General features: G+C 37.1%; 1 protein-coding gene across 26 annotated transcripts in view; it reads right to left on the bottom strand.

The window, feature by feature from the left end:
• BAZ2B (bromodomain adjacent to zinc finger domain 2B) overlaps positions 1–26755 on the bottom strand; it is a 244363-nt gene that overhangs the window by 21896 nt on the left and 195712 nt on the right. For 9 of the 26 annotated variants that reach the window (XM_087710070.1, XM_087710002.1, XM_087710091.1 and 6 more), the window contains 12 exons: positions 26133–26213; positions 22869–22934; positions 21776–21820; positions 21448–21480; positions 20130–20195; positions 14117–14257; positions 11261–11515; positions 8846–9060; positions 8438–8512; positions 4392–4632; positions 3706–3768; positions 2221–2365 (listed from right to left, as the gene is read on the bottom strand). In XM_087710070.1, the coding sequence (XP_087566196.1) occupies positions 2221–2365; positions 3706–3768; positions 4392–4632; positions 8438–8512; positions 8846–9060; positions 11261–11515; positions 14117–14257; positions 20130–20195; positions 21448–21480; positions 21776–21820; positions 22869–22934; positions 26133–26213 (1426 nt within the window). The remainder of the gene's footprint in view (positions 1–2220; positions 2366–3705; positions 3769–4391; positions 4633–8437; positions 8513–8845; positions 9061–11260; positions 11516–14116; positions 14258–20129; positions 20196–21447; positions 21481–21775; positions 21821–22868; positions 22935–26132; positions 26214–26755) is intronic. The other 17 variants (XM_087710031.1, XM_087710092.1, XM_087710124.1 and 14 more) reach the window with 9 other exon arrangements.

Here is a 26755-nt window from a genome sequence, read left to right as displayed (position 1 = left end):
GCATAAAATCAACAATGATAACCAAAAGAATATAACAAGCGTGTATGAGGCTGATCACAATTTCATTTCAAGAGATGAAACGGAAACACAATCAAAAGCATTCTCTTAACATCTGAACTGAAAATGTTTGACACTTCAGCAGGAGGAGGCAGAACAGTGTTATTAAATGCATCGCGCAAAGGGGATTCATATGGAAAAAGCCTTTTTTGCATGCTGTGATACATAAAACATACTTCACTGCTTGTAGAAACCTGAATAAGAGAGTAAGAGAAATGAATTTATACTACACCTTAAGCCATGCAGTACTGTTCTATTATAGTGGTACAGAATAATTTTTTTAAAAATAATACAAAGATACTCTTTTAGTGTAAGTAAATTTTTTCCAGAATTTCAAAATAAGGGATGAAGAAATAAGGCTATTATGTAGAAAATAAAAACAAGATGGGTTTCACAAGTATCTGGCACAGGTGAAATATTCCCTAACCCATGGTTTAGTACCAGCAATGGGACTTTTTTTGTTTGACAGCAAAATTCTGACAAACCATTTTTTATGAAAATTCCCATTCTATGGCACCCTATCATATTTATGCTTTATTCAAGAAGTGTCAAGAGAAATTCTTTTTATTTAATTTATTTATGTTTCCAGTGTTTAAATTACTTGTTTTTAATTAACAATTATAAAGTGCCTTAAAATTAGGTGGTATCCTGCTAGTAGATTCAATTATCAGCATAAGTTTTTGTTATCAAGCCTTTCCCCCTTTGTGTTTTTTTATGAAAGATGTGTACAATAAATTCAATAACTTGTTGCTACTTGTATCAGAACAGGCATCACCCAAATAAAAGAATGTGGAGGAATGTATAACCAATTTATATATAACCTATGAGCCCTCATAAAGGAAATAAAGAGGACCAGACTCTTTCAGATAAGTATCTGACAAATATTCTGAAATGTAAACTCTCCAGAATTCTATTAACTGTGTTCAAGGAGCAGTTCCATTTTTTTCAAATAAAGAAAGCTTTCATTCTTGATCCCCACATTTCTCCACTTCTTCTTTAAGCACGTGTCAACATGCATTAACTATTTCTTCACAAAGAGCAAAAGGAAAAGAGAGAATCACATAAAAAGGAAATGAAAAATGGGAAAGAAAGGAAGTGGTTGGTGTTTCCTCTCTCCCAATTTTAATCTCTCTAATGACAGTGCATTTGGGATACCTTTAACATAGTTGATGATAATCACTTTTAAAGGGCATGGGGCCAGGTTTCTTGTAAGACTGCATATCTCTGTGGGTTCTGCATGTCCCATTAAATCCAGCAGGTTGGGCATTTTGCAGCTCTCCTTGGTGAAGCAATGTCACCTTGTGATGCCTAAGAACAGGGGTTGTCAAACTCAAGGCCTGGGGAGCGGATCTGGCCCATGGGGTGCTTAGATCTGAACCATGGGGCCTCTCTGGAAACAGCAAAGGACCAATCCACAGTGTCTCTGCCAGTGAAAATGGAGCTCGGGAGGGCTGTGTGCGGCCTTCTCAAGCTCAGTTTTCGCTGGCAGAAGGTTCCAGGAGGCCATTGCAACTGAAAACAGAGCTCAAGAGACCATTTTTGCTGGCAGAGCATTCAGGCCACCACAGGCACGCCCCCCCCCCCGGACACAAGTGACATTGAGCTGGCCATGCCCCCCTGCCTCCCCCCCAGGTCAAACGCAAATCGAGTTTGACATCCCTGCCTAAAAAAATCCCTCCCCTCTTATGGGAGCTGCCCTGTAAGGATACTTTCTCCTCAGAGATTTAATTTATTCCAGATTGTAAATTTGGGATTATCAATAGTTCACACATAAAAGCACATTCAGTCCTTCACCCAGGACGTACCAATACCAGCTTGTGGCTAAAAGAAGACTTTGTCAGAGAAAAGCATGGATATTTTTTTCAGAGTTCCCAAATCTAGCTGGGGATGCGGTGCCCTAGAGGTTAAGATGCTAAGTTTGTTGACTGAAAGGTTGGCAGTTCAAGATCCAAGCATCGTGCAATGGGCTGAGCTCCTGTTCTTGGCCCAATTCCTGCCAATCAGCATTCAGTGCACTTCGGCATATAGTCATGACCATGGAAGTATTTTCAGACAATGCTGGATCCTTCAGCTAAGAAACAGAGATGAGCACCCCCACCCTGCCCCAGAGTCAGACACAACTGGACAGGGGAAGCCTTGACCTTTTTAGATCTAGCTCGTTACCTTCTCCACTTTCCATGCCTTCAACAAAAATGCCCCCACATTGGGGCAAAATCCAGTATCGACGTCTGTAACGATCCTGGCCAAACATCATTGAACGTAAAGAGTGAGAAGCTTCAAACAGCTTTCTTCTGTACTGGTTTTGTTGCTGTTGTATATATATAAAAAAACACAATGGTAAAAATAAATATTTCTTCAAAGTTAATTTTGTTGTATACATGATGTACAATGACAATAAAGGCTATACTATGCTCATCAAACTTTTTGGATATTTATGTTACTTCCAAACAACACTATTGTTCTTTTTTTTTTTTTTGAGAAATTGAAAGAGTCTAATTGATGATGATGTATCACACTGGACAAAATTAAAAGAAATTGAAGGAGATATTACATAAGCAAGGTTTGGGCTTTTGTTACCAATTTCCAGAGAACAAAAGAATAAAGGATTTTCAATGCAGGAAAACAAATGAAATGCTAACAGTTATGACATACAGCAAAGGATGTGTACATCTAGTACAACAAGCCAGGCTAATATGAGAAGTTGTGGCTTTTTATATGTAACTAATGAGATATTTTATATGCCCTTGAGATAAATTATGTTTAGGATAACTTGTAGATAAAGCTAGTGCTCAGGTGTCCACAGATAAAGAGAAAAAGTTAACATGCTGAATGCCATATTCTTGCTTCAGTTGAAACAAATGGCAACAAATGCACATTAGACGTGAGAATATGTTCTGGCATGTGTCTCTCAAACGCACAGGATCAAAAATTCCAAATAACACTTTCCCTTATTTAAACTAATAATTTTGTACTATTATAATTATTTCACTATAGATGGAATCAAAAGGTAACTTTCCATCTTTAAAAAAAACCATTAGCAGTTTACATCAGTTTTACTTTGAGAAAGAAAGCCTATGTTATTTTGGACTCACAAAACTAGTTTCGAGGCTGTTATAATTCGGGGGAGTAATATTAGTTATAGTTTCTCTTAAGAGTACCAGTCCATTAACACATTCAAGTCTTCCAAAACACACAAAGATTGCTCTGGCTCCAGAGAGCACATTATGATCATACAATTCAAATAACAGATCCCAGAATAAGGCAATATGATGCTTTTTTTTGTAGTGCTCTTTGTAGGCTTGTGTCAGCATCAAATAACATAATTAGCTGTCTTCTGGATACAGCCTTGGATTTCTGCCTTTTTATAACATCTCACAGGTTTAAATTAAGCCAGGTTCAAGAGCTTTATTTATACTTTGTTATATCAGCAGCAAATTGGTTCATCTTTCCTCATTTTCAACAAGACTGAAATTTGGCTAAGACAATGAGGAAAAATCTGGTGAATGTGTATAAATGTTAAGGATCTAGTTAAGAATACTTTAAAAATAACTCTCGTCTACATTATAGTGACAGAGTAAAGTTTAAATTTATATTTAAATATAAATATAAATTTAATAAATTATATTAAATTTATAAAGTTCAGGTTACCTTAGTAAGTTTGTCAATCTGTTTCTCTAATTCCTCAACACTTGCAGCTTGGTCTCCATCATCCTACCACCAACAAATAAAATGCAGTAATGCATTATTTTCTATATAGTAATTGTGCTCACAATTTTAAAACTGGAATTTTATGAAATATGCCTCAAAAAAGGCATTGCAATCATAAATATTTATTATGGGATGTGGTCTCCAAAGGGAATCTGTTCTTTATAGCAGTTGTATACAGGGAGACGCAAGTATGGCAAAAAAAAAACCTAATGATTTTTTAAAACGTATTGGTCTCAACAAGGCTAGAGCAGTCCATGCAATGGAACTATGGATTCATTCACACATCATACTGAGCCTTGTTCACTGAATAGGCCAGAAGTCTTGATTGCACATAACACAAAGTCATAACAAGCAACTGCATATCATTGTTAGTTAAAAACAGAAAAACATAATGGCAGTTTATTTTCAGCAATGGACACAACAATAAAGACCTGCTAATCCTTCCCTCCTATGCCTCTACATAGTTGGTAAATAAGAAATGTTACCGTAATGTTACAATCAAATCAACTCTTGTCATAACCTCTTTTAGCAATTTTCAGTCAAGATTTTTCACATAACACTACATTAAAGACAGATATACTTTATAAAAGTCAATATAAGTTATCTAATTTATCAGCAACTCCTACCTCATCTTCACAAATATCTTTCTTTCCCTTTTTATCATCTTTGTCGTCATCTTCTTCCTCATCTTCATCTGCTTGATCATCACTATAATCATCATCGTCGTCATCATAATCACTCTCCCCTCCCTTCCGTCTCCGCTTTCGGCCGGGTGTGGGTGTACCTAGTGAATGGGGTTCTTCTCCTATATCACCTCCTCCTGTGACATCTCGCTTGCCTGTTTTCTTAGCATGAATGATTCTAAGCCTTCAAACACATGGTAGACAAACAGTATTATGGAATGTTGGTAAATACATAGTTCCTCACATTTCACCAAGAGGAAATCATTCTCCTTACGCATTTGAACCATTTTTGTCACATTATGTATTGCAGCTACTGAATCAGCACTTGAGAAATGTAATTCACCAACAGAACCCTTTTTATTGAAGGTATAAATTTGTTCGGCAAGAGCTTTAAAATTCTTTGATTTTATTTGCTGGGAATCATCAGAAACCACAAAATCTCTACTCTTATTTAATTCTTCATGAAATATTTTAGGTCTAAGATGAATGATACCATATAAAATTCTGTTACAACAGCTAGGAACAGCAGAAAGATTTCCAGAACCTTTCCTCTAAGCTGAAGAAACAAGTATTTAGCTGTATTCTTCTTTTGGTCAATCTTAATCTCTGTAACCTCTTTCCAGTAACATTTAAAAAAAACCAGTGCTAACTCTAACCAAAAAATGATAAATCTGATGCTTGGTTGTAGATTATATGAATACAAATCATTTCTCAAGTGTCTGCGTATTACTTTATATGATATGTTATTAAGCATTAATCTTGTAGCACTCTGGTAGCAGAAGCCTTAGTTTCATGTTTATGAAACAAAAGAAACTTACATACCAGTAAATACAGTTGTGGTAGCCTTTCATCTCTTACCCTACAAAACAAGATTCCATACAGCAGATGTTACAGCTCTACCTACCAGGAATCTAACAGGCAAATTATTTTGAAACAGCTTATTTGGTACTTCAAAGCCAGGCTGCACATGCCCTTTTAATATTTTGGCATGTAACAGAATTTAAGGAGATATGAAAATGTGTTTTTTTGAAAAGGCAAGGATTTCACAAGAAAGAAAAGAAAGGAGAAAGAGTACGGATTAGGATGGCAAAAGTAGATAAATTATGGTATTTGAATGCTTCTATGTATTTTTTTTTTCAGTTTCCTTTTCTTCCTTTCCTCGCCCATCCTACAAAACAGTATTCCATACAGCAAGTGGGTATGATGCAGTGAAGCTGGCTTCTTTATGATTTTAAAAAGAACGCAACTGGAGGATGTCTATCAGACTAGTTAAAGAAAGATAAAAGGATGACTTGAAATCTTCAGCTATCCTCAGTAAGCTCTTCTTATAATGCAAAATATGAAATTTACTTTTAATGTTATAATTTGCAAATAATTAAATGCCCACTGCTTGACCAAGGAGTTATTAGGCTGAAATTGTATACTACAACATATGCCTTAAGTAAAATGATAGATATCTCTAGATTAAATATCTGCACCAGTATTAAATCATTGAAAAAATAATTACAGTAATGATGCATTTTGTCCTTGCGCCCTGACAAAGCTCATTCTATTCTAAAATGTTATAGTTCAGCATACGTAGTACTAGAATAGATCAGCCATCTTGGTGAAGATAATTAAAACATTACCAAAAGAAATTAAAAACCCAAATGAAAAACTTACATTGATAGTCAGAGTCTGGCATAAAGTGCCACTGGATTTTGATTTTCTTCCCAAAGATCTTCTACTGATCTATTGCTATGTTTAAACAAACTCTACTTCTGCTAGCCAATATATTTTACTTTTCTCTACATTCAACTAACAAGAGTAAACTAAAAAGACAGTTCTGGCAGTATGCAATTACTTTCACTTGCCCTTCCTAACCCCAAGTAAAATAACCGTTTCTTTCCCAATCATTTACTTAGAAGGGTGAAATCACAGCATCAACAAAGACAGCAAACAGCTGGCCTGATGTTTTCAACAAAGTTGTAGTCCACAGAGAAACTGCCAATTTATTGTATCTTTGGCAAGGTACACCTATGGTCAGAGACCAATGTAATAGCAGTTTTTTTAAAAAAATCATATGTCTCTCTAATATATTTATTCTAGCTCATTATCACTCCAAATAGGACAGGGCTGTATTTTATCAATAAAAAGATAACCTGACCCAATATTGAAACCTTTCTAACTAAGGGAAGCATCTTATGATAGTGTAGAAAACATAAGATTGGACTCTGGCCAAAAGCATTGAATCTAAATGTCTAGTTGGGCCATAAAACTAAATGGATGACCATGGGAAGGTCAACATCTCTTAGTTTAATCAACTACATAAAAATCTTAGATTTTGGGGGGAAGAAAACAGGGACACAGCAAATGAACTTTGGGAGGACAGGCAGAATAAAAATATAATGTAACTTTTTCACACTCAAGAGATCATGAAAATACATGCTTAAGTAAATCTAATGGAAAAGAAAAAGAAAGATAAATATGAATAATCTTGCCTTCTACTACTCAGGTGCATTTTATGCCTATTGTGAATGAATGCTAGAATGTAATATTTAATAAAAGCTTCATCATCTTCTACAGCTAAGAATGGTACTACACACCATACAAAACACTGAAGGATTGATATACAGCTAGGACCTGAACACAAACTGTCTTAAGATTGACCAAAAAATACCTTACTCTGTAACACTTCAACAGATGCAAAATGAAATGATCTGAGCTCACTCTCATGACAATAATGAATGAATAGTGAAAGAGAAATAGTGGCATCATATAAGATGGGAATGGGTGGGAGCAAGAATGAGAAACAGAGAGTCACAAAGGAAAGATTTAGAAAAATAAAATTTGCCAGTTTTTTTTAAAGTAGAGCTAAATAAAAGAAGAGAAGCAGCTATGCCCCTCAAATCTAGTACTGTACTTACATTCATTGAAAGGACAGTTAAGAGAAAACTGAACACCCCCCCCCCCCAAAAGTCTCCTTCCATAAGGGACTGCAGGGCAACTTCAAATGTTAATTGGCCCGTGATTAGGGTGATTTAGTACATGGTTTTTATATGAGTTAATTATTGCAAGGGCCCCACAGTTATACTCATGAACACAGTATGAATTTGGATCCGGTATCATTAACAGAAATTTACAGTCAAGATCTTTTTCTTCCTGTAATTTGCTTTATATATCTTTTTTTTACTTCTTCTATCTCCCTCCTGTAGCTCTCCTTTACTTCTTCTTTCTTCAGAGGTGCATTAAAATGAGTGGGGAAGGAGAAATAGGGTTAGAAATGCAAACAGTGTCAGAATTCCTTGATTTGCTAAACAAGAAAGAAAAGTGACTAAAGAAAAGAAAGTGGAGTCTGGCTATGCATAGCACCGGGCTATGCAACCCTCTTGTGATTTACAATTACTTTCAAATTCTATGGTAGACTAAGCTGTTATACTTGCTGTATGGAATTTTGTTTTGTGCAATGGAAAAAAATGGCATCCTTAAAAACTTGACTATTTGTTTTATAGCTACCTCAATACCTCAATATTGGCAAGTATACTCCAGATGTATCAAAGGAAGTACTTAAAGTTATATGACAAACTTTGAGGCATTTTTAACCATTACCTAAATAATTTGCAATTCTATAGATGATCCGAACAAAATAACTTGACCCTATAAATCCTCTGAGAAATAAAAATAGACAATTGTTCCAATCAGATTTTACTAATCCAAAAAAAAAAACCAAACCCAATTTATTAACTTCACAAACCTTCAAGCAAGAAACAAATTTATTTCTTATAAGTACCATAGTATAGATTTCTTCCAATTTCAGTCCTTCTAATTCACTACCTTTTTTTCTTCAATGGACTATCAAAAATAAATTACATGCTTTACAAAATTAATTTCACATTTTAATTAAATAAATGAAATTGCTACTTTTACATAACAGATTTGTCTTTGCAAATAAGCCACATAACAAATTAAACAAAATTGGTGCTAGAATATTTTAGAGAATTATTACTTACTTCCTAAGTTTGCCTTCAACCATCCACTTATCTCTTCTTAAATTTGACATATAATCTATATTCTTTTCTATTTCGCTGAAAGCAGAAAACATTAATTACTCAGGCACAATTTATTGCATGACATATTCCAAATATATTTAATATCTGAGAAAATAGTTTGTTACCTAAATTTATATGCTACCTATTTAAACTAGCATGAGTCAAGAATAAATAAAATATTCAGTTTAACAATGATAAATAAGTACAATTATTTCATGGAATGTGGTTAGAGAAACCTGTTCTTTTTAGAATGATAGCTTGCGGTTGACTCTGCTAACTCTGTTGCTATAGAGGTTCATTCAGAAGTTCAAACCTATTACTGATCATTTTATTAGCTTCACCAGAAACATGCACAGAGGAAATTCTTACCTGATGACACTTTTGCTACAGGCTAATTCATTAACAAGGAAAGCAAGCACGGATGCTTTCTGAGCTGGTGTATGTGCCTGAAAAGCTTTGGTTTTCAAACTCTCTGTGAGCTCGGTTTGCCCACAATGACCTTCCATAAATATCTGCAGTATTTCAGACACATTGTCTCTGTTGATGCCCACATTCAACAAATGATCCCCGAGAATTGTTTTGGCCTAGAGAAAAAAGTCTGCTTGTAAATAATTGCACTCCGTGCACAGTAATGACAGCACATATGTAATACAGCTTTCTGTTACTTGATAACAAAGAGGGGAAAAAAACCAAACAAAATACAAGCCATAAACCAGAGGCACCACCATCTATTAACTTGGAACATATTACTATTTTATTTTTGCTGCCAGCACTTACAGAACCAATATACTACCCTTAATTTTTTAAAATATTTATTTATATTGAAATATACAGGCTCCTTTTTGAGAGTCCTTTCCCAAGCAATTTCCTGGCTTAACTGTCGGATCTCATACAGAAAGGTAGATTCAAGAATCCTAAACTAAATTTAAGAAAAAGGACATTCAAAGAAATCTAGAGTAAAATAAAAATTGGCTAATTACCTGGGGAGGTAGGCAGATGTTTGGAAATAATTGGGAAATAATCTTAATATGTTGAAACTAAAGGCAACAGACTTATAAAGTGGTATCTGTTGAGGACAGATTTGAAAATCCACACCATTATTTAAGCCCACATAAAAAGATAACATTACTGTTAAATGTTAGTAAATGTTAAATAACAAACTAAAATTTGTTATCTGTTATGTACCATATTTTTCGGAGTATAAGACACACCAAGGTTTTGAAGAGGCAATTTTTAAAAAAAATAGGTAGGTAGATAGAGGGATAGAGAGGGAGAGAAAGAGGAAAAATACAGTAGGTAGGGAAGGAGAAAGAGAGAGTGGGTAGGTAGGTAGGTAGGTAGGTAGGTAGGTAGGTAGGTAGATAGATAGATAGATAGATAGATAAAGGGAGAGAGAGAGAGAGAGAGAGAGAGAAATACAGTAGGTAGGTAGGGAGAGAGTGTGTGTAGGTAAGTAGGTAAGTAGAGGGATAGAGAGAGAGAAACAGAAAGAGAGAGAAATACAGTAGATAGGTAGAAAGAGAGAGAGTAGGTAGGCAGGTAGATGTTTCCAGGTGTATTTATCCATGGGCTGGAGAAGGAAATCGCTTACAATGTGCAGCACCTAACACTTTGTTTCTGCAGGCACAACACTTGATCAATGTAATTCTCATCAATCAGTTAAAGAGCTTTCCAAAAGGAAAAAAAAAGTTTTTGCACTCTGCAAACCTCCCAAAAATGGCCAGTTTCACGCAGAAATGGACCCGTTTATTTCCCAAAAAAGACATGAATAGCCTTGGGGGGCTTGCAGAGTGCTCCTGTGGGGTTGCCCCCCCCAAATGAGCAAAAACGAGGCCATTTTTCGTGAAAACAGGGTCATTTTTGTCAAACAAATTGCATGCATAGCCTTATGGGGGCTTATAGAGTGCTGCTGGGGACTTGGGGGGGGGGGCAGAAAACAGCCCGTTTTTTGCTCATTTCTGCTCTCCCCAGCCCCCAGGAGCTCTCTGAAAGCCTCCATAAGGGTATGCACGGCCATTTTGGTAAAGGGGGTGGGCCTTCGGGAGGCAAAAAAATGCTGTATTCGGTGAATAAGACCACCCAGATTTTCAGCCTCTTTTTTGAGGGAAAAAGGTGCGTCTTATACTCCAAAAAATACGATACTCCAAATCTCTATGAAATACAGCATCTTATCTAAGTTCTATACACTCCCTTCATGCTAAGTGAGCGATACTGGAGGTCTAATTGCATTTAGCATCAGCCAATGGACAGAGAAAGATTGGGAGATATGGGGAAGATTTATACATGCATCTTAAGACATGGCTGATCCTCTAACAGAATAACAAAGTTGGAAAGGTCTTGGAGGTCTTCTAGTCCAACCCTCTGCTCAAGCAGGAAACCCTACATCAAATCCCAACCCTAGTCAATAGTGCAGGACGATAGGAACTGCATCTCAACAAATAGAAAAGTATTCAGTTATGTAGTACAACCAGAGGTGGTATTCAGCTGGTTCTCTCCAGTTCGGGTGAACCGGTAGTGGCGGCTATGGGAGGTTCTGCCCACCCACCCTGACATAATGTGAGAGCATTGTGCATATGCAGAAAGTGGTGTGCATGCGCAGATGCAGCACACGCGAGCGAAGCAAGCATACACACTCACATTTGTGAACTGGTAGGGAAGGTAAGTGAATCCCACTGCTGGGTATAACCCATAAGGTACACATACTGTACTACCAACTCCATATTTATCCATGATACTGTAAACATATTATCATAAGATCAAGAATAGTGTAAAAGTACTCATTACCTTGTATCCTGTTATTAGTCCTGGATCACAAATTGCAGCCGAGAGCAACCTCACCAGCAGATCTTGTATTTCTCCCATGCTGTCTCCTATGTTCAACAGCCCCTCTTGCAGAACATTTAAACTTGGGACATCCAGATTCACATCAAAGCCAAGAACTTTGCCAAAGTTGCTGAGGAACTGTACCACCATGAGACAATCTGAAAATGTACTTCCCGAGAGAACCAGGCCTGGAATGCGAGGCAATTCTGGCAAGGGCTAAAAAAGAAAAAGGAAAAAAAAAAACATCTTTTGCATCCTATAATGCTGATCTTTGGCAAATTATTTCCAAGAAATGTAGCCGGCATCCAAAGGTTTGTATGTTTCGAAGTGAATAATGCAGACTATCCAGCCTGCAAAATAATTGGTTGAAACAAGGATAAACAGGGCAAGAAATTTCTAACCACAAACAGGGTATCAATGATTTGTGCATAAATGGATTGAAGCCTCATTTATTTGTAGGGATCATATTTTTGACCCATTAAATCTTCTCTGAAGAAAAAAATGGGAACCCTCTACATTTGTAATCTAGTTATTGTGAAAGCTCTGGTTACCCATAAGTTGCTGCTAAATTATTATGTCTGACTTTGGCAGGAGGCAATTATTAAATACATCAAGAATAAATATAACCATTTGATTTAGTTAAATTTAACATTCGATCAAATCAGGGGTGAATTCCGGTAGGCACTACTGCTGGTTCACTCATGTGCGCTTCATGCGCATGCAGTGTGATTAAAATTGTTCTGTGCATGAGCAGAACCAAAAAACAAGATTGTGGCGCCTATGGTGCCGTCGGGAGAACCAGTTTGAGGGCGTGGCAGGCCTGGGTCACTGCTGATTCCAATGACCCAGGCCGAACCGGTAGGAACCCACCACTGAATCAAATCAAATCTAGCTTTTATTCTGGTTCCAGCATGATACTCAAAGGCTAAGTGTGATTTTTCAAACCCAAAGAGGTTGCACAGGCCTGCCTAAGCTAAAGTTGCAGCTGACAAGGTGCTCAGAAACATAGTAAACCACTTTAGTTGTGAAAATGCAGTACATGAAAAAACAAACAGGCCATAATCTATTCAGCTGCTTTGTAAGGAGTCATAAATTCAATAATAATTATTAAAATATATTTGGCTAAAAGCTATTTCTGGCTATTATACACTTATTTCTTACCATCTTAGGTCCTCATTGCAGAATTTTGGCAACCAGTCTAACCTTTTGTTTGAACAGGAAATTAGACCAGCAATCACACAAGGCATCCAGGCATGGAGCTAAAGTAATACTCCCACGCATCTTTAATAGAAGTGTTTTTATATTGAAAAGGGGAAATAACTAAGCTCCTGAAATAATGCTAGAATATCACACGCTGCATTTTCCTAAAACGTTGATGAAGAAAATAAAGAACAAATACTAGGTCCAGTGTATTCTAGCAATAGCAATCCACATTTGATTATTAATGAGCCATTCCTGGTTACTCTTAAGATAAAATGTTTAAACTTTGTTCTCCATTTCACCCAGCAATAAGACCATCTGAAGTCTACAGCAAAACAGAAGCTGGTATACGTCTTTGATGTGGATTAGGAGCAGAAAAGAGAAATCAATGGGTTTGAACATATTGGGGTTCAGAGTTTTGTATTAAGCTACACAAGCCCTCTTTAGGACATGCTTAGTGTGCAAAGGTTAATAATGTCTAATGTGGTATGGTACCCTGCTATAAACCGTGACCCGCCAAAAGGGCGAACGACAAAACCGCGCCCGACTAAACCGCGTCGCTGATGTCATCAACGCGGCGACAACAGCCAGCGCGGAGAAAGAAGGGCGCTTTAAATAGCGCGTTGAAAGAAAGCCGATTCAACTTAAGATAAGGGTTAGCTTTAGGGTTAGGTTTAGGGTTAGGTTAAGGGTTAGGTTTAGATTTAGGGTTAGGTTAAGGGTTAGGGTTAGGTTTAGGGTTAGGTTAAGGGTTAGGTTTAGGGTTAGGTTAAGGGTTAGGGTTAGGTTTAGGGTTAGGGGTTAAGTTTAGGTTTAGGGTTTATAGCGTGCTTCTGTCTCCGCGCTGTTGTTGCCCTGTTGATGACGTCAGCGGCGCGGTTTTGTCGTTCGCCCTTTTGTCGGTGAACCCTATAAACATTCTATTATATACTATTGCAGACTGTCTTCAGTTTATGATAACCATCAGTTTAAAACTCCAAGGTACACTTTGGACCAAAGTCAGATAAAATTAAAAATAAAGAAAAATATATTAATTTTTACCCATCATCTCCTACTGAATAGCTGACCAAGACAGGTGGAAAACATCTATTTTTCAAATTATACTCCATTGTGGTTTGTGTTCTGAGGAACAGTGCCTTTCCCTAATGGAAAATGTTTTCCTTCTGCATTCTGCAAGATTTAACTATGCCCCATGGAAACTGATAGTCCAGAAAAATTCTCAGAAGCTATGAGTGTAAGAGGAACAGACAAAAAACATTCTTGTTCCCAAAAGGAGGCGACCAAATATCTCTCAGAATTCCCAAGCAGAGTATAAAGGCAAGACCTTAAAGAGGTATACTGGAAACGAGTGGAGAGAGTTCGAACAAACAGCCCAAACATTACAATGTTGGCTACTAGTTAAAGAAAAACGAAAAGAAACATACAACACCCCAGTATGTGCTTTAGTGTAAATGCCACTCATCCTGAAACACTGACATAATATTATCAAGCAATCTAAAATAAAATGGGCATAATTTTAAAAGGCAATAAATTAAAAAGAAATTGTTACAACAATAAGAGAGGAAGGAAGGAGAAGCAGCAAGGCAATGAAAGGTAAATTTACATGATTCTGATTACCTTCTGGTCTGCTAAACACATATCTTCATTAGGCTTCTTTAGCTCCTTAGCCATTTCTAATTCTAATCTTCGCTGTTCCAGTTTTCGTTGTTTGTTTAATCTCTTTTCATCACGTTTTTCTTGTTTTAACCGCTCTTTCTCCTTAAGTAGCACAGGATAGGGGGGGGGAAAAGAATTAAACCCTGTGCAGTCCACTTCTGAAGGAACAATTCAAGAATTTGAAAAGCAACGTTACATAATCTTAAATCATCACCCTAGCAATTAAAACATTTAAGTTAAAAGGGGGGTGGGGAGACACCTAAACTTTAAATACACAAAAGAGCAAATCTTGCAAGTGAGATCTGCCATAGTAGGTTCTGTGGAAAGATGCTAGTATCAGTCGGCTCTGGAGTCTATTTTCAACAGCATGAATGAATTCTGTACTGTGAGTCTACAAACAAGGGCTGCACTATATATAAATGCAGTGAAGACTCTTAGGCTTAATTGAGGCAGAGTTTCTAGAATCAGCAGCATGATACATTCTCTTAACATTGCTACTTTTAAATGAATTGCTATGTGATAAGAGTGTGAATACATTTGATTCAGTACCAAATGCATACTCAAGGTCAAGGCATACTGGAATTCTGTCATCTGCTAGAAAATTGGTTCCAACTTCACAGGAAACTGGAGGGAGACATATGTATGTAAATACCCCTCCCGCCAAGGGTGGGTTGCTGCCTGCGTTACTGCCATTTCGCAATGTGCGCGGAACGTGTTTGCATGCCAGATGCGCGCTGTGTGCGCGTGCACAGTTCAATGTAAACTGTTCTGCGCATATGCACAGAACAATCTACAGTGAATTGCGCACATGCAGTCACTAAAATCCAAAATGGCCATGCCCAAGTGGCAGCGAGGGAACCCTGGCAGGCCTGGGTTGCTGCTGGTTCTGCAAGCCAGGCCTGAATGCCACTACTGGTTCAGCCAAACCGGGCCGGCCTGGGCCGGCAGCAACCCATCACTGCCTCCCACCCCAAAAACACATGACAGCAAACAAAAGTAGTAATAGAGAAGTTCTAATTTCTAATTAGAAGGGAACACAAAATCCACACCACTATTTTCATTCACTTTTTTCCCCTGATAAAAAATATTATGCCAGTATCCTAATAAAATGTATGTTACCTTACTGTTCTACTACTTTTATTTTAAATCTGAAACCACCTGTTACTGTTTGTACAGTATTTTCATTTGTAATAATATGTGGGAATGACCTTGGGGGACTGTTGGAAGAGCCGCAAGCCAGACAACTATCTGACATACTAAATTAAATCTGACTCTGCAGATGGAACAGGGGCATGGCAAATGTCTCAAAACGAACCCTCCATAGTTTCTTGAATAATAAAGGTGAAGGGAAAAGAGATGCACTTTCAGACTTTCAAGAATCTGTTAATGTAACCTTACAATAAAGTAGAGCTAGTACTCCTGGGTGTGCTGCTTGTCTGGGCTACCTTGCATCAACAGAAAAAAGGCATCTGAATTGAAAATAGAGACGCATGGAAGCAAGTGGACTCTCCTAATGATAAGGCCAAAAGATGACATTCCCCTACAACCTCTCCTTAATGATGATGCAGTTGACAATGATGACCAAGCCTTGCCTGCCTGCCTGCCTGCCTCTGTGCAACAAGAGGAACCAACTAAAACACTGTTGGATTGCAAATTTGCACATGTACGCAAAAATTTGGCACATAAAGCCCAGGGGATGGCCCAGCACCAGGGGTGGTATTCGCTTACTTTCTCTACTGGTTCGCAAATGTGAGCGCACGCACGTCCAGACATACACTCGGCCATCCACGCATGTGTGTGACTTGAAAAACGTGCCTAAATAGGACGGCATAGAGCCAGAGTGGGTCGTGATTTCCACTACCGGTTCAGGCAAACCGGTCCAAACCGGCTGAATATCAGCTCTGCCTGGCACTCCAACAATGCTTGCGACAGCAACCAAGCGACAGCAAATAATCCAGATTCTCAGAAACCTCCACAGAATAGGATTCTTTATCCCCAACACATCCCCTGGGGGTGCATCTACCTATCTTTCTCCTGCCTCATTTTGTTTGGACTAACTTTCACCTCGCAGGGGGAGAGATCAAGCAAAATTTGTTCTCATTGTGGGTCTGGGTTTTATGTGGTAGAGCACACTGTCAGTCTGTGATAGCTCAGCAGATAGATCTAAATGATCATATAACAATAAATGTTGATCAGCAGGCAGTTTATACGTTTTAACTCCTAATAAAATAAACTTTGCTGGAAAATCCCGAATACACTGATTGAAGCGTTAGAAATCCACCTACTGAAGATGTCAATTCTATGCTTGTCTATTCAGCATTAAACTGCACCGATTTCAGTAGGACATCTCCCCAATGAAAAGTATATAAGATTGACTTTAAATATCATTGTCAGTTAATGATTGCCCTGTTTAGCAACGGTTTGAAATTATGAGGTCACTGATAAAAATAATTTTATGCCCAATCCTTGAAATTATGACAGTTAAGTGCTCCTTTGGACACATAATTGCGATTCGGGTTGCTTGTAACCAGCATGCGTTTACAACTGTCACAGTGTCCTGAAATCACACGATATAAACATTTGTGACCTGCACAGCTGGTTTCCAAACAACAAAATCAATGGCAGTATAATCACAACTCGTGGTCATGCGATGTCTGACCTAACGACCAGAGGTGATTTACTTAATGACCACAGCAGGACTGCTGCCAGTCTGGTGCAGTCACATGATCTTCCCCTTGATGAGCACAGCATTTAGTGATGGAGATTCTGGTCCCAAATGGGGTCATTAAATGAGGACTATCTGTTTTAAGTAACAAAAAAAAAGCTTTTTTCCTTCTAACTTTGTCATTATCTATGAACATTTGCTCCCAAAGTAGTATGGATATGCAATATTTGTTCCTATATTTCAATTACACTCTTATCTTTCCCCCGCTAATACTAAAATGGTGTGAAACCTAAGGTAGATGAGCTGGCTGCTCACAGGGTATATGTAAGAAGATGGGACTAAGACAATACTGTATTGATCAGTTCCCGAAAGGCACCTGGACAGGTAAACATAGAATGATAAAAGCTCTATTTACTCCCTCTATTTACTCCCCCTAAGCATTGGTTATCTCGGCCAGTTACTATTTATTGTAAGGAGAGAGATAGGGATAGGCATGGATGCTAGCTGCATGACTAATGGATGCCCTTCGATATCCCAATGACATCACAGACCTTCCAGCAAATCCTGCAAAAAGAACCTTGCAGCTGTAATGCAGGTGGTGTGCTATTTCATCTGCTTCCTCATGCCCCCTGAGATTCTGCCTATCTCTTTGAAGCACCGGGCTGCTATATCCGGATACTCTGATGCAACTGTATTGTGCACAAGAGCCCACTGAGTTTTGGCTTGTTCATGTTTTTGCTTTTTGAATGGAAGAAACCACAGGGATGGATGGGTGGGTGGGTGAAAGAGCCTGCAAGCTGCCCTCCATGTAGAAGGGGCCCAAGATAGAAAATGAACAGTGCTTTCCCCTTGTATATCATGCAAAGAAGTCTTGCGTTGCAAAGTGTGAAAGATGCACTGATGCTGGACAGTATAGAAATGCCCAGTATATTTATGCATGCATAGGCAGCCTGCACTCTACCGCATTTCTTGGCTGAGCAGAATTATACTCATTAAATTCCAGGGCAATCTGTACCTATTATTTGAACGTGGGGGAAACTGCTTAAATAACCCATATTGTTGCAGCTTTGTATTGCCCAGGGAGCCATTATGGTGGGTGGGCTGGGCAAAACAGAACCTTTGGGGGGGAGCGGGGGACGACACCGACTTGGCTTGCTTCTAAGATGTATTGTTTATTCATTCCTGCTGGGCTTGAAAAATTATGCTTAATCATCCTGCAGCATTACTTACCTCCACTTCCAATTAATAAAACATTCTTGGCTCCTGCATTTGGCTTTATCGATTTTAAATGGTCAAAGCGTATACACAGAACACTTAAAACTGAAAGATGAGTTTTGTTAAGTAAAACTAGGACTAGATTCCCCCATGGTATGTTCAATAGGCAACCAGGTGGTATAAATCTTAAATCATGGAATATTCAGAGCACAAGGCTCACTCGGGTGCTGTGAATTTAATTCTGCTTTCAAACTGCTTATTAGACAACTTCTAAAACCTGAGATACGCTTCCATATTATGACTGCCGACAAAACTGCTGACAGCGCTGCTTAGTGATAAATGCATGTTTAACAACCTTTTGTTGCTTATTGATCCTCTGAGAGTTACCAGGAGGGAGTTGGAGGGAAGGAAGAACCAGTGGTACAATTGTAGCACTTTGTTATAGAGTTCATAGAGGCAAAATGAAGATAAATTTCTGGGTGCAGCCATCTGAAGATTTAGTGGCTCTAAGAAAAAGGGCAGAGACTTGAACAAATATAACTAACACATATGCACACAGACATGCACAGAGAGAACCCACTGACTGATTTGCAACTGTTCAAATATCCAGAATCTAAGATCTTCTCCCAACAGACTGTGGATGATCAAGGCATTAATTCACAGAAGTTTATCTTTCATAGTATTTGAAATTAAACATTATTGATAAGGTGTTTTTTACCTTTGAAATTAATTAAAATTGATAGATTCTTTTCAGCTGTAAGTACTTAAATATGCAGCTATATTTGATTTATTAATCTTTGCTTTCAGTATTTTCAGCTGAGTTTGAAAGGCTGCTGGGTTTTTAAAATTAAGATTTTAATTGAATATTTTATGCATGTTAATCAACCAACGTATTAGTGATATATCAGTTACGTTGCACACTGTATTTGAATCTAATTGCCCGTGCTTTATTTTATAGCCTATGTACGATGATCATACAGTATGATCTGTAATTATTAGTTCTTAATATCTGGCAATGCCGAGAGAAACATTTTATTAAATTTTGGCTTAATTCTGAAATATGTTTGCTGGTATGTTAGTAATTTCCCAATTTTCATCTTTAGATACCTTTTTTCACATTTCTATTTTCCAAGCAACTTCCCCATATATCCTTACTCATTGCAGACATTGGAATATGCCTTTGAGCATAATTCACACAGTGACAGATTATGATTCATGCACATTCAACATGAAGAAATAATCTAGATCAGTCTTGGTTATTATATGGATAGGAGACCACCAGGAAATTCCACTACTTACAGTATATACTGTTGTTGAAAACTGTATGGAGGTGTCTTTACAGACACTATGAGACAAGGCTAATTTGAAGAAGTGTTTCCTTTTTAGCAGTTCTTTATAGCTGCATTACACAGGAAAATAAAGCTGATTAAATTGCCTTCCAGTTCTTATTTTCATTGAAGCATCCCTGATTACTCTCCAGAAAATCTAATATTGCCTAAAGTTTAAATAGTTGTTTATTATATTTGACAGTGTCTGACAGCACTGGAATGAATAATAGTGCCCTCTCCCTGTAAACAGTTGTGATTCTGAACAAGACTGTGTCTTGGTCCCAATCCAGGTCAGAGCCCTACAATAGCTATTAAAAAATCAGCCACATGGAACCAAACTGAAATTGCTTTATGCAAATGCTATGCCAAATGTAACCCAGAGTTCCATTTGTTTCTTGTATGTGACAGCTTAGATCAAGCAAATAGAGGAATAAGCACCTATAATTATCATTTATTTTGGAGTTTTCTGTAGAAGTCACAGAGGAGATATTCTGCACCAGGTTCGGGAGCGGGGTGAATGGGAAGGCAAAATCTGCAAACTTAAGGAAGGAGGGCCGGGAATAAGACTGCACTTGCAGGTAAAATTTAAGAGCATGAAATGACCTAATTGCAAAATGAAAGTAGATTTACTGACGGTAGGTAAGCTACTACTTGTCCTTAAGAAGTTTGATTAAAACTAGATATATTTTTTAAAAAAAGAAAGAATTAAAATATTGGAAGGGAGGAGAGGAAACAGAATCAGTCTACATCAGACTTTAATACTCACTTCTGCTTTTTTACGTGCTTCCATAGCTTTCATCAGCATCATATGCTGCCTTCTTCTTTCCCGTTCCTATTAAATCAAATCAAATTAGAACAAAGTACTATTGAAAGTAAGAGTTTATATTTTTTTTATTAAAAAATTTTTCCAGAACTTGACAGGACATGTTTAGCATTAACAGACAAGTCAGGGTGTATGCTAAATAAAAAGTATAGCAAGTCTGTGCATGTTTTAGTTCAGGTTTAGAAAGCAAATACAAGTACAACTGAAAGCAAAAAGGTAAAGCGATGAACATGGAGACAGTGTAAAACAGAAGCGTACAGATTTACTTATGGTCAGTTGTGAGGCTCCTTCAGAAGCTGGCCGAACAAAAAGCATAATGGTTGGCTGGAACAGGTCAGTTACCTTACATCTGCTGTAATAGGAAGTTTGCAGTAGCTCGCTGAGTGGCCAATTAAATTTTAAAAAACTGTAATGCAGATACTTTGGAAAATAATCGAAAGTTACTAAAAAAAAATTGAAAAACCATTTGGGCTACACATTGGCTGTAATCATTCATTTGGGTATGTGTTGCTGAGGATACAATTAACATTGGCAGCCAATCACTGAAAATAAAATATGTTGGTTTGACAACTAGTGTCCGATGAAGTAGCCATATTTGAGCAGGATATGAGATAATCCTCTGGGTTGTCTCTCTAAGGCAAGCCAAAGAAGCTGCACCCAGGATTAGGTTGAGTTAGTCCTGATCTAGAGCGCAATGGGGAAAAAAATGGCAAAGGTTTGTCTAGGGACCAAAATCGTTTGGGTTTATTTTAATAAAGCCCAAAGACTGCATACTCTTTAGTAATTTCAAACCAAGTTTTTTTCCCAATTGCACAACACTGAAGTAATTTGAAAATCGTATCTCTTTGACGTTAGCGTAAAGTAAAATTGAACATGGTTTCCCCAATCATGTGCACAAATGGCCTAGTGAAAATCATGGATAACCTATTTATACTTCGAAAAAGCAAGCGTAAGGGTAATGTGAATTTGAACCCTCACTACGTTCAGCAGTCCAACTTGATACTACAGCAAAGAAGATTCTGTTAACAAGGCAACAGCCTCACAGGTGGCTCAGATGGGTCAATTTACAGTTAAGTTTCAGGTAAGTTGTGTTCTTTTCTTTTACAGACAAGACAAGCAGATGTATGCAATGCACTGTGCTGGAAAGCCATGCAGCATTATGTAATATGACAGCAGCCAGTGCTACATTTTATGCATTGCTATGACAACCATATCACAACCAAATCACAATGCGGTGTTAGATGTACAAAAGTAAACATACCCATACCATATCTAGTCTATGCCTCTCCAACTCCTGGTAGAAAGAGTTGGCACAATATTATGAAACAGAAATCACAGAGTCAAAAAAACCATTTTATAATTCCCCTCTTCCCCCCCCCCCTCCAACCATCCCATCCCAAAGCAAAGCTGTTTACCCATAAGGTGAATGAAAACATTTAAATAAAAAGTTTACATATATTTACACTTATTCAACTAAAATAAATATATACCCTATAGGGGAGAACATTTGAAGATTTGTCCTCCAAATTCTTTAGGTGTTCATACAAATTAGAATTTCTGTTTCTTTAAATTAAATTCTGGATACATACCTGATGTTTCAGAAGGACAGCTTGCTGTCTCCTTATTTCCTTTTCCTTGAAATATGAAAGAAAGAAAGAAATCAAGTATCTGATAAATGTTACTATCAACCAAAGATGACTTTTCTACCATATTGATCAAAGTAAAAATTCATGTTTTTTTAAAAATTGAATCCCACTTTAATTTATTTTTTTAATAACCTGCAATGACTTGTTGAGTATCTTGAAAAACACAGTGTGTGGAAGACGCACTTCAGTGGTTAGCAGATCATGCCGCAATCAGGAATGAGGCAACATGATCAGAAGAAAACAAGGCCCTCATATTCTGCATAGACCTACAGGTTGTATAGAGCTATATCATCCCAAACCTGATGGAAACAAAGTAGGATTCGAATGTTCTGTTACACTACCCAAACAGACTTGCATTAACAGAAGAAAGCTTTTGTGACCTTCATGGTGCGATTCTTTTTTTCTATAGATTAACTTCTTTCCAAGAGTAAAATGGAAAATTGGGAACAGATCCAGTAACTTGAATCAGAGCTCTTTCATGCGTTTCGGACTGGCCTCAAAACTACAGAAATTATCCACTTCCCCCTCTTCCTTCTATTGTTGAGTCTCCAGTGCTACACTGGCTAATTCTCTAGATTTAAGGGGGAATTTTAGAGAGCAACAATGAAGATGGAGATTGACAGCAAGAGGGAACTCTGCTATGCACAGAAGGTAACTCATTGTTTTTGAGATCCTGGCCTCAATCTAACTGTTAAGCTACATATTTATTTAATGGCTCGTGGGTTTTTTTTAAGATCATGTATGAACTTTTAATTGTTTTCATTATTATTACTTACATATACATATATGGAAGCTGAATGTCAGAAACATACGCTTAAAAGCCTATTGTGTTTTTACAGACTATAGATGCACACACACAAAACACAGAAAGACACATGTATATGCCTATACAGAGCAAAGCATTCAGAATAAAAGTGTGTTGATTTTTTTCAAAAAAAAAATATTTGGATACATTATCAGGTTTGATGTGTATGGTCATACAATGCATTTTTTAAATGGTTGGAAAATAAAAGTTCTGATGCTTCTCTAAACTAACCTTTATACGTTTCTCGGCCTCCAATAATTTGGCATTTGCTGCTTCTTCCTTCTTTTTCTTTTTAGCCTGTGCATGCAAAACAGGTCCCAAGGTCATGCAAGAGAACGCTACAGCTTGAAAATAATCTCAGACCAGCAATAAGGCTTCATGCTTCACGAGGTGCGAAACAATACTACACACCATGTACACGTCATAACAAAGTTCTTCCTCAGTACTTTTTTGTGTTAGGAGTCATTCAATTGATTTTTTTTTCTAGAGGAAAGACTTACATATGTACAGTCTAGGAAAAACATCATATATAACAACATGTCATCTTAAATATGGCTGCACTACTGAACTTCTAAACTTTTTGCTTGGAGTGGCATGTTTACAAACAAATGAACAACTAATGATGAATGATGTTTTTTTAATTCCCTAGATAAACCTCATCTGTGGGTACAATTTTAAGGATCTAATTAAGTCAGTATTTAAAAAATAACATCTCTTTGGCATATTATTAGAACCACATTTCCCCAGATTGATGGTTAAACAACAAGTATGACAACTGAGATTAAAAAGAAATGTTGCCAGAAAGATCAGAAATGGAAACCTGAAACAGGAATCATGAATCTCAATTTTCTCCATTTTAGTTATATATAGAATGTATACAAACCAACTTTTTGCCCCCCCCAAAAAAAAGATTCATACACCTCTTAGAAGTATAAGCATGCACATTCTTTAAGATTAAAATCATGCTATTCAAGTATCAGTCTTCTTAATACACCTTTGCTTGTTCTAGTGACTTGGACAAATTGTCTTTCCCTTCTCTGCCTTCATCATTTAGCTTTTCAATGTCTACAGTAGCAGTAGTGGGATTCAAATTTTTTTTACTACTGATTCTGTGGGTGTGGCTTGGTGGGAGTGCCGTGGCTTGGTGGGCATGACATGGCTTGGTGGGCATGGCAGGGGAAGAATATTGTAAAAGCTTGATTCCCACCCAACTCCAGGGGAAGATACTGTAAAATCTCCATTCCCTCCCCATTCCAGGGGAAGGTTACTGCAAAATCCACATTTCCTCCCGATCAGCTGGGACCCAGGAGGCAGAGAATAGATGGGAGCGGGGCCAGTCAGGGGTAGTATTTACCCATTTCCTGAACTACTCAAAATTTCCACTACCAGTTCTCTAGAACTGGTCAGAACCTGCTGAATACCACCTCTGATAAGTAGTGCTTACTTCTACAATGTTCTAGATAAGTCATTCCCAGGGGACACACAAGGATAAAAGGGTGAGGAGAACTGGCCAAACTATCTCGTTTCCTCCAGCAATTGTATCAGTGAGTGAAAATAATTCTGGATCCATTCAGAGAATATATTAAATTAAGAACATGCATCAGAGCAACCCTGTCTAAATTGTATTTTGCTGCTTGTTATCTGGATGAAAGAATGGATGTTGCTGAGAAAGAAGAGTCTTTTACAGTTAGAAGTCTGCAACCTGAGTTTGGATGGATGAGTATTTATGGTATGGTAAAGTTAATGAGTGGTTAAAAGTTATTTTATTAGTCATACCGTATTAAGAATATGCAATAGCTATAACTCAGGTTGTACCTAAAAGGAGCTTTATGGATTGCAGCTCAAGAAGCATATTACAGAAGAGAAATGGCAGACAAAGTTAAATGTTTGACATACTGGCATTTATTGGGAAATTATCAAGGTATTTAAGATCAAATCAAGAGAACAATTAATAGCAAAAGGATATGTAGTTGTTAATGATTCTTCCATTTAGTTACCTGAAAGTTTTAAAATGGATAAAAAGACTTATGATATAGAATGACAATCTATAAGTGAGAATTTGAAATACTATAGTGTACAGATGATGAACATGTAATTTCATTTATTAAGAAAATTGCAAAAATGTATTAAGTTTTGTAGAAATTTCAAACAAAGGAAGAAGTTAAAGAATGTACAATAAAGTAGGCTAAGAATTTTGGTTATGCAGATAGGTCAATATGTGTTTAAAAAGTTTGCAATTTATATTGTGCTATGTTCTCAAACAGAATTTTGAGAAAGAGAAATGATGTACTGTTGGTACATGATGGCAGAAAAAATTATCTAGAATACATAAAGGCACTTCAAATGTACGTTGGAAATGTGAACAACATGGAGGGGCATTTTATCATGCTTGTAAAAAAAAAGCTAAATAGTTATGGATCCCAATATATATTTTGATACAAAGAATTTTAAAGATTAATATTCAACTGAAGCCAGAACATTTCCTCTTAGGATTGATGGTTAAACAGTTAGAAAAAAACCATGGAAGATTATTTCAATATATGTTCCCATCAGCAAGATTACTGTATGCGCAGAGATGAAAAGATTTGACACTACCAACCAAGGAGAAACCGTTGGCTGACAGATTTTGCTGAAATGGATAAATTGACTTCTTTGATAAGACACACAACATTATCTACATTTATTGCTGACTGGAAGCTTCTTGTGGACTTTTTTTGTGTAAAATGGAAAAAATTAACTTGTGATTTATGGTTTTGATGTTTAGACAGGATAGTGTATAGAAAGATGAATATGATGATATAAATTTAGAGAGGTCAAATATATATTTGTACTTATAATTGCTATGAAGAATTCCGGAAGGCACGTCTTTATACTTTCTTTCCCTATTTTGTTTTAACTTTTTCCTTTTCTTCCACTTCTTGTTTTCTTCTTGCTTTCTCTTTTCTTTTTTATTATCTATTAGTTCATATTAGCTAATTAGTTTTAATAAAGATTATACTTAAAAATTATTTTTAAAAACCATGGAAGGTCGTGTGTGTGTGTGTGTGTGTGTGTGTGTACTCAGGAGCATGAGTGAGTTTACCTATTGCATCCTGAGCATGAATGTATTTATTGTCACATAAAATTTCATAAGAGTACAATCCACTTCATAGGATGCTTCTAGTGAACCTGATGCCCTTGACAAAGTCAAGTCCAGTATATTAAAGTGTATTATAACCTATTAAATGTGTTACTCTTTTAAGTATAAGAATATAATTCCTCTGAATGTGAACGAGAAGTTGGCAACAGTCTAATAATTTTCTTCCAGAAATTCCTGTACAAATTAACTGTTCTATGAAGTGGTTTTATATCCATTTAAAAATAAAAATTCTCAGTTTAGGAGCCACACTTTAATCTATGGACTGAAATTTCTACAACAGCATACAATCCTAATAGAAAATTGTTAAATTCTTGCAAGAGCCCTTCTTTTTATTTGCCATTAAAAGTTGGCCGTACCTCTAATATTTGCTGAGCTCGGAGTTCTTTTTCCATTCGGATTTGCTGAATTCTCTTAATTTTTTCCTGGAACAAGAAAGGCTTTCATTCATTTGAAGCAGCAGTAATAATGGGCCATCCCCCCTGCTGCCGTAGCTGAGAGTGAATTTCCACACAGACCCATCCAGTTCAGGTGAAGCCTCCCCTGTACACTCATTGCTTGCTATTATTGCATCGTATTCCCCTGGAAGAGGCCAGCCAGAATGATTTCATATGCAATACCAGATCATGCAATGACATCTGCCAAATAATGCAATGTTAAGACTGCAGCCCTTTTCTAGGTGGTTGGGGACTTCCAGGCATTGTGGTACCATTGAAGGAGGACCTTCTGTGAGCTACAATCTAAGTTAGAAAGAAAATGGCCCAGATGCTTAAAAATAATGTTTTTCTATGATTCATCTGCACCTCAAAAATCTCATATTTGGCCTAAAACAAATGGCTGCCGAAATAACATGTATTCCAATACTGATAAACAAAGCACTTCTAAGAACTTTGTTTTCCCTCTATACTTAGCAGAACACACAGCAATATTAGCCACGTTATTGACCAATTTTATTAAAATCGTTGCTGTTCCTACCACCTTT

The sequence above is a fragment of the Thamnophis sirtalis genome, unplaced genomic scaffold, assembly GCF_051295495.1.
Source record: "Thamnophis sirtalis isolate CommonGarterSnake01/CBP01778 unplaced genomic scaffold, rThaSir2_p1.2 scaffold_1, whole genome shotgun sequence".
NCBI classification, from domain to species: Eukaryota; Metazoa; Chordata; class Lepidosauria; order Squamata; family Natricidae; genus Thamnophis; species Thamnophis sirtalis.
The sequence above is the reverse complement of the archived record's forward strand: the minus strand, read 5'-3'. Positions and strand labels throughout refer to the sequence as shown.